Source organism: Myotis davidii, unplaced genomic scaffold (assembly GCF_000327345.1).
Source record: "Myotis davidii unplaced genomic scaffold, ASM32734v1 scaffold497, whole genome shotgun sequence".
Lineage (NCBI taxonomy): Eukaryota > Metazoa > Chordata > Mammalia > Chiroptera > Vespertilionidae > Myotis > Myotis davidii.
Genome location: NW_006288434.1, coordinates 4,672,541 through 4,689,429, shown reverse-complemented (window position 1 = coordinate 4,689,429; position 16,889 = coordinate 4,672,541). Strand labels below are relative to the sequence as shown.

General features: G+C 35.5%; 1 protein-coding gene across 1 annotated transcript in view; it reads left to right on the top strand.

Moving 5' to 3' along the window:
• The window catches only part of VPS13B (vacuolar protein sorting 13 homolog B (yeast)), a 624,807-nt gene that overhangs the window by 350,988 nt on the left and 256,930 nt on the right, over positions 1-16,889 (top strand). The window contains exons 32-34 of the mRNA XM_006760303.2: positions 8-39; positions 6,213-6,339; positions 9,532-9,675. Coding sequence (XP_006760366.1) covers positions 8-39; positions 6,213-6,339; positions 9,532-9,675 — 303 coding nt within the window. The remainder of the gene's footprint in view (positions 1-7; positions 40-6,212; positions 6,340-9,531; positions 9,676-16,889) is intronic.

Here is a 16,889-nt window from a genome sequence, read left to right as displayed (position 1 = left end):
TTCTGAGAACCCAGCCCTGGAATGGAATATGGCCAGCAGGTAGGAGGTGATGGAGAAACTTGCCGCACTTTGTGTATTTCTTTGCCAGATCAGTTGGTGATATAATCATTAGCATGCCCAACCTGAAGGTTTTAGTATTACTTCTGCACTGCATGACAAACATAAATACATTTTGTAATTGAATTTCATGATTTTACTGGAAATCTAGTCCTATTATTACACTGTAATTATTGCAAATTTAAGATTGTGTTAGCATTTTTTTAAACCTTGCTATTTGCTGAAAGGTTCCACTTCAGGCTAAGGTTACATTCACATTTTCCCTTGAAATACATTGTATTCAAGGTCATTGTATTCATTTTGTTTTAAGTGTCTGCTTTCTGCTTGTAATAAGAGAAGTGCTTGCTTTGGCAGCACACATAATAATAAGAGGAGAAAAGCAAAAATGACACTGGTTGGTTATTTAAAGTTCATTTTAACCGAAGGCAGGTATGTTCACAGAAAAATGTAAAATGGAATTAGTCCTGAATGTAAGCTGTAAGATTTGTAGAACCACTGCCACCTTACCTGGGCTATTTGAGGCTCTCATCAGGACACAATTGTTTTCTAGAAAGAAGGTACTGGTCATTAAAGATACTTTTATATTGTAAAAAGTGCGCATTGTCTGTTGTAAATGGTTTTTATGATGTAAGAAAGTGTTAGTTATTTTTCACTGTTTTTATTTTTAATTTATATGATTCAATAATATCTGTTGCTGATAACATACCATGTTGATTTGTTAATTGGATTTATTTAAAACACTATGTGTAGACTTTGTGGTATGCCTTTTGCAATGGTGATTGCTTTGGTTCCTTTAACACCAGAACTATATTTATCCTAGTCTTGGTATTAATAATAGTGATAACATCAATAATCCTATATAATAAAGAGGTAATATGCAAATGGTCGTTACGCCATGTTGCATAACGACCGATCAACAGGAGGGTGAGGCTAGCCTGCGGCAGAGAGTGGTGGTGGGCGGGGCGGCCAGCTGAGGCAGGCGGCAGTGAGCTACTTGCGCAGGGATTCCTGCAGAGGGCCGCTAATAGATTATATAATGCTTATCACTTTACCTAACTTCACAATAATGTTAGAGGTAAGAACTGTTTTCCCTAATTATGCATGAAGTAACTAAGGCCTAGACAAAATAAGTGGTTTGCCTAAAACCAAATACTACCTGGTAGGTCAGGAAAAGAGCTCATTACAAAGCCAGGAAGAGTGGAGATAAGCTAGAACCTGTCAGCACCTCCGCATCGGAATCTCACGCATTTAAAACAGCGTGACTTTAAGGGTATATTGGCTACCATTTCCTTTACACCTTCCAAATCCCATACAAATTTCTCTCTGAACTTCAAACCATTCTTACTAGCAATTTGTTACAGAATAAAACCACCATAAGTGAGGAGGTTTCTTGGCTTGTACAATAGCACTTAAAATAGAGCTAAGTGTAGGACCCTGGTTTGCTTCCTCTTAGTAAAAATCAACTACTTTTCTTTTTCTCAATGTTCTGACCCCTTACACTTAATGCTAAAGTTCATTGTTAATCACTTTTTTTCACCTTTTTCTCTTAGTAACCATTTTTACTACATCTGGGCTTATTTTATAATATGAGGAAATGAAGTGTTGAGAACTAAAACAACCTATACTGATGTCTGCCATATGCAGGTTACACATTCAAATCACTATTGCTGTTTCACATGGTGATTAGTCCTCTGGGTGTGTGGCAATGGGGGATGGAAAGTTTATTTTGTAATTTTGTTCAAATGCCTGTAAGCCTTAATTCTCTAAATTAATGTTAATATAATTTTCCTGTTTATATTATTTAAAGATTTAATTTGAATAAACTTAGTTATAACTATACTTAAAAAAATAAATCATTTAGTTTTTATCACAACACTTTTTATTTGTCCCTATCATTCTACCTGTGTTTGATTTCCCTGGGTAATTTTTCTTTCAAATTTTATTGTCAGAGAAATAGTTTCAGCATATTCATTTGTTTAAATATTTTGATACACAGATATCATTTACATATACTACTCTGTAGGCCTTTCCTACCTCCCCCCTACATAGGATATTTTTAAATCATTGTTACTATGCTTGCTTTTAGCAAGTTGAAACTCAGTCATCCTATGCTTCACAGGATTGATAACATTGGACTTGTGTTGACATTAAAGTCCCTGAAGCATATATTGTTGGCTTAATTCTGAGAGATTGTGACTATTTCATTTGTCTTTGATCTCTTATTTTTATTTTTTGAAGTAAATTTATTACCCAAATATTCACAGGAGCCCTTGCCTATTTGATTTGTGATTAATCATGTATGAACTCCTTCAGGAATTGTACCTGAAATCATTAACAGGAATGTGGCATAAAAGCATTTTCTTTGTTCTTACTATTTAACCTGAAAACCATTACCTTTTTTTTCTTCTCTTTTCAAAAAAAAATTTATTGATTGATTTTAGAGAGAGGAAGGAGAGAGGGGGGGAGGACGGGAGGGAGAGGGAGATAAACATCAATTTGTTGTTCCACTTATTTATGCGTTCATTGGTTGATTCTTATATATGCCCTGACTAGGGACCTAACCCACCCGCAACCTTGGTGTAATCAGGAGGACACTCTAACCAACTGAGCTACCTGGCCTGGGCCAAACCCATCACTTTTATCTTATTAATTTGTGAAAATATCAAACTAATACCTAAGCAGAATTATATGTTAGTCTAAGTCCCATACATTATTGATTAAAGGCCTACTTCAATTGTATTATTTTTTTAAAGAGGGATTTTTATTTCTTTATTAATTTTTGCTTTCAAATGTGCTGTTTGTCATTTTTTATTCTGTATTTTTGGTGTAATATGTTGGAAGCCTTAGTAATGTTTTTCCTAGCCTTTTATATTATGTGATTTTTGAAGTAGGGTTCTTAAACTGCTTGAATATTATCCATAAAGTCAGACCCAAATGTATGGTGGGCAGAAGAACCTTAATATAAATATGCTGAGCCCCCCAAAATGACCACTGACTTCCTAAACACATATTTTCATGAGTGCATGTGGCTTATCATTATGCCTTCTTGATTAGTAACACTCTCAGAAACCATACTTTTCCTTACTTGCAATCTACTTCCCCCAAAGCTTAACACAATGGCTTTTGTTAACACATATGATTACTCCCTGTTATTTGATTTGCACCTTATGATTGTCAATGTTTTTTGTCCTCAAAGAGGGTTTTATAAGTTTCTGTGGGCTTAACCCTCTATGTTCAATGATAGTACAAACCACTGTACTATTTCCTTGTTTCTATGGACAATGTAAAGATATATTAAGTCATTGTCATATTAGAGTATATCAGAGAAATATTTTTCTATCTCTTCTCTAGCTTATTTTAATATATTTTATTTATCGTAAGTGCATAGCTGTTTCAGCAAGATGTGTCTGATTGTGGATTTTATGATATTTATCTGAACCCGTAATCGTGCTTCCTAAATTTGTGTATCCCTATATTTCATCAGTTCTGAAAAATTCTCAGTCATTATTTCTTTAATATTATCACCTTTTCTTTCTTTCTATTCTCTCAGTTTGGAAAGGCAATTAAATATGTCAGACTTACCTCTTTTACTAGTAACCTTTCTTAAGCAAATCTGAAGAACTATTCATCTATTATATATTTAATTTTAATTACTATATTGTTTTACTTGTTTTTCAAATCAGTTTTGCCTTTTTTATTCATGTTTTTATTCCATCCTATATATCTTTAATAGTTTTAAACAAATTGATTTTGTTGTCCCTATGTGGTAATAACATTATCAGAAGTTCTCAACAATGAATATGATGATATGATTGACTTCTCCCTCTTACTAATAAGGAATAATTTTTTGTGGGGCATAAAAAATAATCTGTGATTAGGAACTTATCTTCACTGGTCTTTGTCCCTGAGAACGCTTTTTGTCAGTTTGAGAAAATGTTCTATTTCTGATAGATGCTCAGGGTTATCAGAGGTGTGTTGCCACTTTTATGTAAATTATTCCGAATAGGTATTTTTGGACCAACATAGGTAATATAAATTAGATCTATGAAACATGGTTGAAGGATCACTCATTATTTCCTATATTTTCTAGGGAGATATCTGTGTGTTTTTTTTTCAACAAGTTCTCTTGCCAAGAGAGGGAAACTTCCTCATTCGTCCCTGTTTCTGATGGTAGATATTTTTCTGGCCCTTAAGGGTGCAGATAGCCAGCTCGTTTCAAAGTCCTGCCTATCAGGGATGCGAGAATTAGCCTGAGGTCTCAATATGGCCATTAAAAATCTATTCCCTTGGTTTACTGAAAGTGGTTAAGACCTTGAAGTCATTAAAAATGTCAGTTAGTATTTTGAGTTTTGCTTCTCTTTTGTTATTTTAAGCCTAGACTATTATCTAGTAAAATGGTAGTAAAATTTAATTCTTGTTGTAGTTATTTTTGTGTTGCTTTTTTCGTTAAAATTCATCCCTGAAAATATTTGAATCTAAAAAAGATGATTTTTAAAATGTGTATTATTACCTCAAATACTGAACAGAGAATAACACAAAAGTGATCACTGTGTACCAGAAAAGTTATAGTTTTATAGGACTTTTTAAGCTTTTCTTTTTATTTCCAAGGTCATCGGTCTTTTAAAGCTTGTATAATTGATTTAATTCATCATATAATGGAGAAATAGTTATGATACAGAAAAGTGCTTTTTTTCATTAGTACTTTAGGTAATGTTTGCTTTTATTTGGTTCCTTGCCATATTTCCCACTTTAAGGTATTTTTAATAAAAGGTATATATTAGCACTCCCCTATGAGAGTACATCACCATGGTACATGCTTCTCACATTGGTCACTTTATGGAATTTGAGCTATTAGGCTATAATTATGGTGTCTCTCAGGATCTCAGCCTTTTCTCAGTATTCACAGATTTTAATACTTCTTCCTGTTACCCTCTGTTCACCAGATCTCTTAATTCTTTAAAATTGACTTTCTTAAAATCCAATATGTATGTGCCACAGAACCAGATGATCCAATTTTCTTTTCTGGCAGACACCATATAAAGCTCTGCCCATTGCGAAATTCAACAAGAGATACTAGTAACCTCAAGACTCCGCTGGAAAAGCAAGTGGAAAGACTTGAGTTTCTCTGACCTTTTCATGAGATAACATGTCAGTCACTGATCTCAACTTTATCATTTTATAATATAAAGGATTAATAGGAATGCAGTTATGAGGAAGTTTAAATTAATGGTTCCTTGGAACTTTTGGGGCATGGCTTGCTAGTAAGACATATTGTATTATTTCATAAAGTGGAAACTAAGAATGTGAATAGTAGACCTGAAGATCTGTACTAGCACAAGCTTTGGTTTCTTAATAAGGTTTTCTAATTTCATTCTCTACCACATTTGCAATACTTCCTTTGAAGTTATTAGCAATTTTTAATGTAGAGTAGAAATGTCATACTAAATAACTGATCAAAAGTGGAAATATACAAAGAAGAATTAAAACAGAGGCCAAGTACTGCTCTGGTATCAAGTTCCCTCCATTGCCCAACTGTGTAATCTTTGTTCCTGAACCTCCTTCCTTAGAGGTAATATGGGGTAATATGGGGCTAATAATGCTCCTTACTCTACATACAGTTTCGTTGTGAAGCAGCATTTAGTATCAAAGTCAGAAGTGCCATTCCACATGCTTTAAAGGCAGTAATAATCAATGAACAGAGGATTCTTAGAGCTAAAAAAAGAGGTCAAAGATTAAGAGGATATACTTGGGAACCTAGTGAGATTGTTAAGAGGACCGATGTCAACTAGAAGGTCAGTAATATAAAATATAGGGAATTAAAAATTATCACAAAACAGAGTATTGGTAACAAAAAAGATACGAAGCTATTTGTAAAAATAAGCGGAATTAAAAACAAAGTAATTTTTTGAAAAGTATTAGGATGCAACTAATATTAAATGACTACATCTGAATATCTCAATGGTTTTTATATCCTTTATAAATCTGAAGTTAAGTACTGAAGTTACAGAACTATGACTATAAAATATATAAAGAGGCAATCCCAAAATAATGTGATTTTGTCATACATGTTGTAGTTCAAAGACTTGTACAAATTTAATGAAACTTATTCTTGAAAAATAATGCAATGGCTAATAATTCTGTTCTTTATTTTTTAGCATACGGCGGCATCAAGAAAGAAGGGCAATTATGACTCCCATTTTAACAGATTTTTCTGTCCGAATAACTGGAGCACCTGCCATCATTTTCACCAAAATAATTTCTCCAGAAAATATGCACACTGAGGTCAGAGCATAATTTAGGTCTCATTTTAGTCTGAATAATGGAGCAGCTCCTCTTTGTATGTTAGGGGCTTTCATATTTTCAGAGCACAGAATATTAAATTAGCTTGTTAATAAGTTACTGTTGCAGCTATTATTGAGCACTTTCTAGTACTGTTCACTTATTGTATGTAATAACTCGTTCAATCCTCATAATAATTATATTTGCTTCTATTGCCCTCATTTTACAAATGGGAAAACTGAAGCATAAAAAACTAATCCAAATAACTTGTCCAAATGTTCACAAGTAGTAAATGGCAAGCATGCTATGCACCCAAATGGTTTGGCTTCAGACTATACACAACCTGTACAACCTCTTTCTAATGAAAGCACCAATATTACTGACAGATAATTTAGAGTTCTCAATTGGATTACCTTACATAGTCTTCACAACATCCTTATGAGATAGATGTTATTAGTAGCCATGTTTTATGAAGGAGGAAACAGCAAAAGAGATTATGTTACTTGACTTGATCCATGTTAGCCAATCATTGGTGTGTCCAGGTTTCAAGTCTGATCACTGTGTATCAGTGACTCCATGCCTAGAGCAGAAATGTAATAATAATGCAGTTCATCATAACTTTAAAAAGCTCTTCATAGTACAAACATTCTGAAAATTTACATGGAACCACAAAAGACCCCCGAATAGCCACAGGAATCTTGAGAAAGAAGAACAAAGTTGGAGGTATCATACTACCTGACATCAAAGTATACTATAAGGCTATAGTAATCAAAACAGCATGATATTGGCACCATACCAGGCATATTGATCAATGAATAGAATAAGAGCACAGAAATAAACCCATCCGTTTATGGTCAATTAATACTTGACACAGGAGGCAAGAACATACAGTGGGATAAAGACAGTCTTTCAATAAATGGTGTTGGGAAAATTAGACAGATGCATGAAAAAAAAGAAACTAGATGACCAAATTATACCATACATAAAATAAAACTCAAAATGGATTAAAGAGTTAAATGTCATTTGTGAAACCATAAAAATCGCAGAAGAAAACATAGGTAGTAAACTCTCTGACATTTCTCTTAGCAAGGGAACCCTCATGCACTGTTGGTGGGAATGCAGATTGGTGCAGTCTGGAGTTTCCTCAAAATATTAAAACCTGAACTGCCTTATGACTCAGTGAATGACTTCTGGGTATATATCCAGAGAAAACCAAAACACTAATTCAAAAGAATGTATGCATCCCCATGTTCTTTACAGCATTATTTTCAATTGCCAAATTCTGGAAGCAGCCTAACTGTCCATCAGTAGACGGATGGATAAAAGAGCTGTGGTACATTTACACATTGGAATACTATGCAGCAATAAAAAAGAAGGATCTCTTACCCATGGAGGGACCTGGATAGTATTATGTTAAGTGAAATAAATCAGTTAGAAAAAGGCAAATACTATATGATTTCACTAACGTGTGGAATCTGAAGAACAAAATCAATGAAAAAAAAATTTAAACAGATTTGATATATACAGAGAACTGATGGTTGCCAGAGGGAAGAGGGTTGAGGGACTGGGTAAAAAAGGTTAAGGGATTAAGAACTATAAATTGGTAGTACAAAATAGTCACAGGGATATAAAGTCCAGGGAATATAGTCAATATAACTATAATATTGTCTGTGTGGTGCCAGGTGTGTACTGGAAATATTGGGGAGAGCACTTTGTGAAGTATAAAATTACCTGACTACTGTGCAGTATGCCTAAAGCTAATACAAAATAATATTGAATGTCATCCATAAAAAAAAGAAAACAAGGTTCTTCATAGAAATTTGTTATACTGACAACTTCATAAATTTTGCGATCACTTAAAGGCAGTTATTATGAAAAGTTCAGAGAAATTAGGTACAAATTAAATATAGTAATCGACACTACTATAACTTTCCATTCTTTCCCTGAATTTTTTATAAACAATATTTTTGTATATGTTATCTTATTTGATATTTATAATAGCCCTATACAGAACGTTAGGTTAGATATAGTGTCTTATATATTCACAGAAGTTATATAAAAATTAAATCTAATATCTTACAGTTACTTAGTAACACAATTGCTTTAAAATACATGAATATATTCCTTTTCATCATTACCTGAGGGATAAAATAAGAATTCTAACTATAATGAGTAAACACAAGGTACTTGTAAGGAAAAGGTTTTTTAACAAAAAAAAAGGGGGGATAATCATTTTCGACATGCCGTTCTTTATGACTTTATTGAAACCTGCTCTAAGCTGTTTAGTTTGTATTTGGATGAGTCATAAGTCTCCTTAAATCCATTCCCTTGGATGATACTAATGGAGAAAGTTTGTGGATGTTTCCAAGCTTTTGAACACTGTCCACATGCACTTCATGACCAGAGGCAGGACTTCTGCTTATTAAGTGAAGCTTCTGGGTCGTTTTTCATTTCTGTTTTCCTTCTCTGAATGGTTTTCCAGCAAAGAATGTTCAAGTGACTCAGTTACGCAGAGCAGCACCAGTCCAGTAGTGGACATCTACCTAACGCTGCCAAGATGTTAGCAGTTTGAAGTTAAATTAATTAGTCTAGCTGTTTTTGGCTTCAGCACTGTGTTTTGTTATAAATCATTTGGAATGTATCCTTTGGAGAGTACTCAGACCATACCACTTGTGATTGTAATTGCCTGCCTACAATTGCCTGTTTACATCTGTCTGCTCAGCCAGATTGTAACCTCCTCAAGAGCAGGTTGCCCCTCAAGGTCAACCTTATTCTTTGTGATATTCCTACCACTCCAGTATAGTGCGTGGTAATTTGGAGGTGCTGAGTAAATATTTGTTGGTTTGAATGAATGAACAAGACTATGCTAACGTCCTCCATCATCACTTATTGAAATAGTGAGATATGAAAATGCCAAATGTATATGAAATAGTGAAAAATTCTTACTGTTAGTTTGTTGTGCTATAACTAGCACACAGCCTGACGCATAGCAGGCCCTTATAAATGTTTATTGAATTAATCCATTAAACAGTGTTGAGTGGCTGGGCTCACCATTTCTGCTATTCTCATTAACAAATGAACTTGGGTCCCATGAGAATTCATCACTGTAGTAAAGGTCAAATAAGTAAGAATGATGAATTATCATCTAATGGCTATCATGTTTCTTTATCTGTATTCAACCTTTTTTTCCTTCAGGAGATTTTAGTGTGTGGCCATTCCTTGGAAGTGAATATAACCACAAACCTGGATTTCTTCCTGAGTGTGGCTCAAGTTCAACTCTTACATCAGTTAATAGTAGCAAATATGACTGGACTGGAACCATCAAGCAAGGCCACAGAGGTAACTATTACCTGATTTTGATTAGGCCTACTGCATTTGTGCCAACTTTACATTCATAATAGGAAAACTAAATTAAATGCTTTCTGCTAATTATTCTATACTTAATTTTATTCAAAAGGTGGTCATAAATCATTTTGGATTGGTATTCTTTACTTTTGAAATTTGTTTGGTCTCCTTTCCTATAATTTATCATGCATCTTTGCAAAATTGCTGTGGCCTCGCTTCAGAAAGCCTCTGTTAAAAACATGATTTTATTACCCCTGTTGCAGTTTTGAAAGTACAATGCAAGAAACCATGGTGTAGTTTTTTACTTACTCAGATACATTAAAGGGATAAGGCCTCTTTTGGAAATGAACTGTGTAGGAGTACTATGGGAATATCTTCAATAAATAACTTCTACAGTGTTCGTTTCCCAGGCTCAGTGAAGAACGGACACAATCATAAAAGTTGAATGTCTGCCTAGAATGTTAATTCTGATCTGGTGTTCATTGGAAGCCTGCATTGTAACCACAAAGCATGTCCCATGAAACAAAGAAAGCTGCTTGTTAGATGCTTCTCAAGATAGGCTTTCTTTGCTTTTGTTTCCATACTTCTATGATCATATCTGTGCTTAGAGTAAATCGTCTATAAAAACTCAAGTGAAGAAACTGTTTATCTATGAAAAAGTCATTCTTTTTGTCGGGAGTTATGCACAAGGCTCTAAATTCTATTTATTCCGGAGGGAGTGAAGGAAAAGGTATTCCCTGAGAGCCACTTGATGCTAGGCAGCGTGCCAGGTGTTTCCATGTGCGTTGACTTGTGTGTCTCCAAGCATGTTACCCCAGCCACCCTCTGAGGGAGAGGGGGCGCTATCACCACTTCACAGATCAGCATCTTGGGGCTCAGAGACGGGGCATAGCCTACTGATGTCACACATACGGCAGTGAGTGGTGGATCCGAGATTTTATTTAGGTCTTTTAAGTCTGTGCTCTTTCCTTTCTGCCGCAGTTCTTGTACCATAATTGTTACATTCGTTTCTCAATCTTCTTTACTAAATTTTTTTTTAATGATAAAACTTAACTTTCATAGATGGATATTCTCCAACTAGATTATTTTTACCACCTGTGAATTCTATTTGCCTATTATCTTTTTAAACAAGTCTTTTTAAATAAGAGTATAATAATATGACATGAAAATAAGTAGAGCAGAAAATATTTCCCCCTGGTATTTTTGATGAAGTGCTTGAAGCAAGCTGGCTAGGAAATAGTATTTTACATTCTGTTAATTTCTGATGTGTTTAAGGAATTTACACAACTTAGCAAATTGATCCTTAACTATTTACCTAGCTACTTCTAATGCCTATTATTAGTAGTATCTAATTTCAGTATAAAGGGACACTCAGATTAGTTAACAACCCTTAGCTGAATGTTGAGTGGTCCCTCATAGTTCCATAAATGAACGAGGTGTTGTTTTTGCTATTTTAAAAATGTGTCTATGGTCCTTTGTTCCTTCTTGGAGATAATGTTAAAAGTTCAGACAATACACTGAAATACAGTGCAGACAATACACTGAAAAGTGGTTAAGATAGTAAATTCTATTTTATATGTATTTTACCACAATTTAAAAGAAAATAACTATAGACTCTAATGAGGAGAACAATTGGTCCTGTCCCCAGCCTCAGTGGGATATGTCTGTGAAAATTTTAATATGGAAAAAGACCTTCAGCCCGGCCGTGTGGCTCAGTGGTCAAGCATCAACCTGTGAACCAGGAGGACAGATTGGGTTCCTGGTCAGGGCACATGCCCTAGTTTCGGAAGTGATCACCAGTAGGGGGTGTGCAAGAGACAGCTGATCTGTGATTCTCTCCCAGCCCGGCCGTGTGGCTTCTCTCTCTCTCTCTCTTTCTCTCTCTCTCTCTCTCTTCCTCCCTCTCTCTTCCTCTCTTTGAAATCAGTTTTCTTTTAAAAAGAAGACCTTCAGTGCAATAGAATAATATTTTTCTATTCATAAATCATTTAGCACAACCCACCTCCGATAGTTAAAGAACATAAAGATGTTTTTGCTACATAGAATACAATATATTTTGAAAGACCTGGTGACCTTTAAAACAACCACACTACTCTAATTTTAAAGAATTCTTTTTGAGCCCTGGCTGGGTTGCTTAGTGGGTTGGAGCATCATCCTATGCACCAAAAAGTCATGAGTTTAATTTCCGGTCAGGGCACATACCCAGGTTGCAGGTTTCATCCTTCATGGGTGTGCATGGAGGAGGCGGCCAAATGATGTTTTTCTCTCACATTAGTGTTTCTCCTCCCTCTTCCTTCCTCTCTCTCTAAAATCAATGAGAACAAATCCTCGGGTGAGAATTTAAAGAAATCTTTTTGACAATTAAAGAAATAGGAAAATGGCTGTGCTACTGGAGAAGTGGAGGAAGGAGTATGTGTTTGTTAAAAATGTGTACCATGATGTTGTGAACATCTATTATTTCATAAAAATGATGGATTAATCATGGAAATTCCATTGATCAGGACTGTAGAAAGAACCCCATGAATTACAGGCAAGTAAATGTCATATCTGTTCTAAGCTCACCAACTGATGGATAGTGTTAATATTTTTAGACAATCTTTGACAAGTTTTTATTTGAAAGATTAATTTAAAATGTATTCAAGAATGTGGCAGAGGGATTTTTGTTAATATAGTAAACATTCCAAACTTTAAACAAAGGGGAAGAAAGATGGACAAATTTTTGGAAATAGAAGTAAAAACAATGGAACAATCTGAGGATTATTTCTAGGAGCAAACTTATGATGAAACTTCCATGTACATAGCTAAAAGAGGAAGTACTTTAGGTAATAAATGACCAGCTGAAGGTTTAGGCAAATTGCCCCCAACATTGATCAAAATTTTTCCAATACTTTTGCTCTGAAAAATGTACTTTAGATGGTGACTGATACACTTGACTTTCTTCCTTTTCCTTGTTGGAATGATGACAAGGGAAGTGACCGGGCACTTGTTACCATGTGATTACAAACATGAGGATAAAAGCCACCCACTAAAAATAGCAAAATGAGCAGATGAAGTGATCCTGAGGTGTGAGTGACATCATGGAGCCTCTGCAGCCAACCCTGGACTTTAGCTTAGGAGAAGGAAATACGTAAATGGTTAAGCTACTAATATGTGGCTTTCTGTTACTTGAGGCCAAACTCAGTCCTCACTGATACAGATACTTTTACAGAATTTAAGTTAGAAATGTTAAATCCCTGGGAAAGTGCTGAGCACACCATAGAATTGGACGTTGAGTAAATGCTTGCACTATGAATTAATAGATGGATTGCTTAATTTATAGGTATTCATTATTGTTCATTAAAATAGAAAAGATAAGATGTATATGACATACACTTCAAAATAAATGGAAGAAATTGATGCTTTACTATATCTGTCATGGAGACAGGTGGGGCACATAAATGCGAGGCTGAAATGTTTAGGGAACAGGAATTCTGAGGAGCTGAGGTTGACTGAACTAGAGAACAACTTCATCCGGTTGTTCGCTTCAAAGCTCAGATCCATTTTAGGCTGACTTCTCAGGTGAACTCACACATTGATGGTAGGTGTATCTTGAGACATAAATAACATAGTTACATTTTCCTCTATTCTCATATAATACAATATAGTAGATTTAATATATTATCAGATTAAGCATTTCAGTTAGGATTTGAAATAACTGTAGCATATAATATCACACATTGTTTCCTATAATTTCTTTTAAAAAATACAATCTTAAAACTGACTAAAGAGAGGGTGAGAGGACTAAGATTGCCCTGAGTTATGTTTATTTGGTTGTAGTAATTACTCTCTTATTCCTGAATCGCAAGTAATCATCTTATTAAGCCTACTTACAGAGGTAGTGTATGTAAGGAGTAACACATGCTCATTTTCAAATCAATGTTTTAGAGTAAATAAAACTTTTGTAGCAAAATAGAAACCATATTTTAGGGGCAGTGAATGGAACCACATCATTGAGGATCTGACGGTGGGGTTCTTTGATGCACACACTACATATCCTGGAGAAGAAAGAACAATTTATAACACTAATTGAGCATTTATTCCTTTGCTTTTTCTCCTTCCTTCTCTCCCTCCTCCTCCTCCTACTCCATGTAACCACTTGGTTTTAGGCATTTCCTTAGCTTTCCTTTCCTTTCGGTCTCTGGTAATGACTCACTTGATATCCTGCCCCAAGCATGCTTGATACCTCTTTTTATACTCTCTTTTTGATAGCTAAAAATTATGTTTTTAAGCAAAATTTTATTTACAAGAAGTTTATTTTAGCCATCATAAAATCCACAGTACTTAGTCAATGTTTCTTAAAATTTCTGAAGTAATGGATATTTCCACCAAAGTAAGGTTTATTTCCCCAGACTTTCTGCTATTATTTATTGTATTTGGCTTCTCTACAATCATCTAAAGAATTACGAACTCCATGAAGCACTCAACTCACTATGTCCTGCTGTCAATGAAGCATGGTAAAGTTACATTTTTAAAAAATGTAAGCAGGTCAGAGCAGGTATATCTTCATTTCCAGTCAGCCCCTGTCCTTTCAGGACTACTGTCTCCTCTCATCTCTTCTCCCCAAGTCTCCTTCATCTGTTCTTCTATGTTTATTTATTTTTTTATTGCAATTGCTTTATTAACTCAAAGGAATGTCACAATGGCTCAGTGCACTTAGGTATAATCTTGTAAGTGTTCAATTTGCCAGCCTTATTTATACATTTTTGTAGGTCTACTTGTGACACTTTGGAACAGAGTTTTTTATTGTCATCAGTTTCTTGTCATGCTTCTCTTTTGCAGTGACTCATATCCACGGTATGTGGTTTTTGTAAAAAAACCAAAACAAACAAAAAAAACCTTTATCTTTGACATCACCCCAAAGAAATCCATTGGGGTGAGGTAGTAGTGATCGTGGTGGCCATCCAATGGCCCTGGTTGACCTATTCACCTGTTGGGTAATCGTTCATTAAGAAACTAGCACACTTTTATGGCGTAGTGTAGGGGAGCTCCATCTTATAGAGAGAAGAAGTCATCATTATGCTGTCTCTGTAATTGTGGTGAAACAGTGTCCCTCAGCATGTTAAGACACGGGTCATGTGTAACAGTTTGTATGGAAAAAATAGGTCCAGGTATCCTTTACAAGAAAGACCCACCCAAACTGTAATCCCAGCTGCTTCAGCTGTCCTATTGTTACATAGACATGGTTGTGCCAATTTACAGCAGCTGGAAGTTTAAAATGGCCTTTGATCACATAATTTTATCAATGATGCCATTGCCTTGTCTTTCTTTATTCAGTACCACTTTGCAGAATTACAAGCTGTGATCTGGGTCATCCTCTAAAAACCAATCCATGAAGCAATCTTGGCCAATACCTTTTCAAACCTAAATGTTGCATAACATAACTCAAAGATCTACGGAAAATGCCTAACTCAATAGAAGTTCTTTGTTTTGCTTTGGAGGGTTGGGGCGGGATGTCTTCCTAAATACATGGCACACTAACATTTCATTTTCCTGGGTGGTAATATTGACCACTTCATGGACTATTATAGATGGACCCATTTTCGTTAAATTTATTGCATATTCTGAAAATTGTTGGTCTATTTAGTGAAGGTGTATAAAATTCTTCAGGCTATTTCTGTCGAACCTTTTTGGCATTCTCTGTCTTCCAGTAATGTTTGAGTATCCACTTTCATTGCTCATTGGTTAAATTACCAGCCATCATTACCTTCTGGTCTTCATCTTTCAGAAGGAACTGAGCAAGGGAAATCAAAGTATCCTAGCCCTAGTAGAAATAGTGAATCCAGCAAAGAATCGAGGAAGGAATAAAGTACGGGAGCTGGAATACTGAGCAAAGGTCCAGGTCTGCAACTCATACTGAATCAGCCTTATACTGTTCTATGTTTATAGTTCATCCTGTTCATGCTAAGTTGTAAGTCTTCTCTCTGACCTTAAACTCTCTCTTCAGTAACTGCTCCATGCTCACATATTTTTCTTAAATTTCCAATGCTGTCGTATGACCTACAAAATTTGTATGTAAGGAGGAAAGCTCTAGGAAATTAAGTTATAATGAATTCCTTATTATCTTTTCAAATAAAAATACAGTAAATGTGTGGCTATCCAAAATAACTGAGGTTCCAGGGTTTGCTTGCCTTTCTGTCTGATAAGCAAACCTCTGGGCTTTCAGTGCTACTGCATAAATGAATCACCTTTTAAAAAATATTGATGTCAGAACTATGGGAATGTATATAATTCTCATCTAAGATCTCACAGATTTTTAAAATGCTTCTTTCTAGAACTTTGGCTCTTCATCTAAGGTTTTCTGTAGCAAATGTCTAAAAATCCTCTCATAGAGCATAGACGCATATAAAATCAACACCAAATCCTAAACCAAGTAGTCTTCCTTCTACCTTTTTAAGATCCCTGGTACTCAGAAAATGTGCCCTAGATGCTTTCCACCTTTCTTTCTAAAAATGGCCCATTCAGTAATGCACCTTTGGAAGACACAGAAGTCTGCTGGCAATTGTGATTTCCCATCCTGTCACAGTGTCTATTACGAAAGGAATTACCCGGGATCTGTAACTCTAGTACCAACTTACTGGGTGCTCCCTATGTGCCAGATGGTCTAAGTGTTTTATGGAACTAAACATTTTAGTCCTCATAATGACCTTTTGAGTTGGGGGCTTTTTTCCTCATATTTCACAGATATGGAAACAGATTTCCCCAAAGTCCCATAACGTACCCAAGGTTTCATAGCTAGTAAGTATCCAAATGAGGCCCCACTCCCCACTGATAACATATTGGTTAAAAGAGCAGTTGGCGGTAGTTCTGTGACCTCACTGGTATGGATGTGGTTGTTTATAAGCAAGATTAAACAATAATAATATAATTAATAGTCATCCTATATAATGAAAGAGAAAAATGGTAATTGGCGTACGACGATACCCTTTTCATTGGCTAATCAGGGCTATATGCAAATTAACTGCCAACTCAGGTGGCAGTTAACTGACAACAAAATGGCGGTTAATTTGCATATGTAGGCACAATGCAGGGAGGCGAAAGGGAAAGCAGGAAGAAGCCCCCTGCCACTGACAGTGATCAGAAACCCAGGGGCGAGCTAAGAGCCCCCAGGGCCGCCTTTGCCCTGCCCCCCAGCCATGATCAGAGAATCAGGCGCCTTTTCCGTCCTGGCC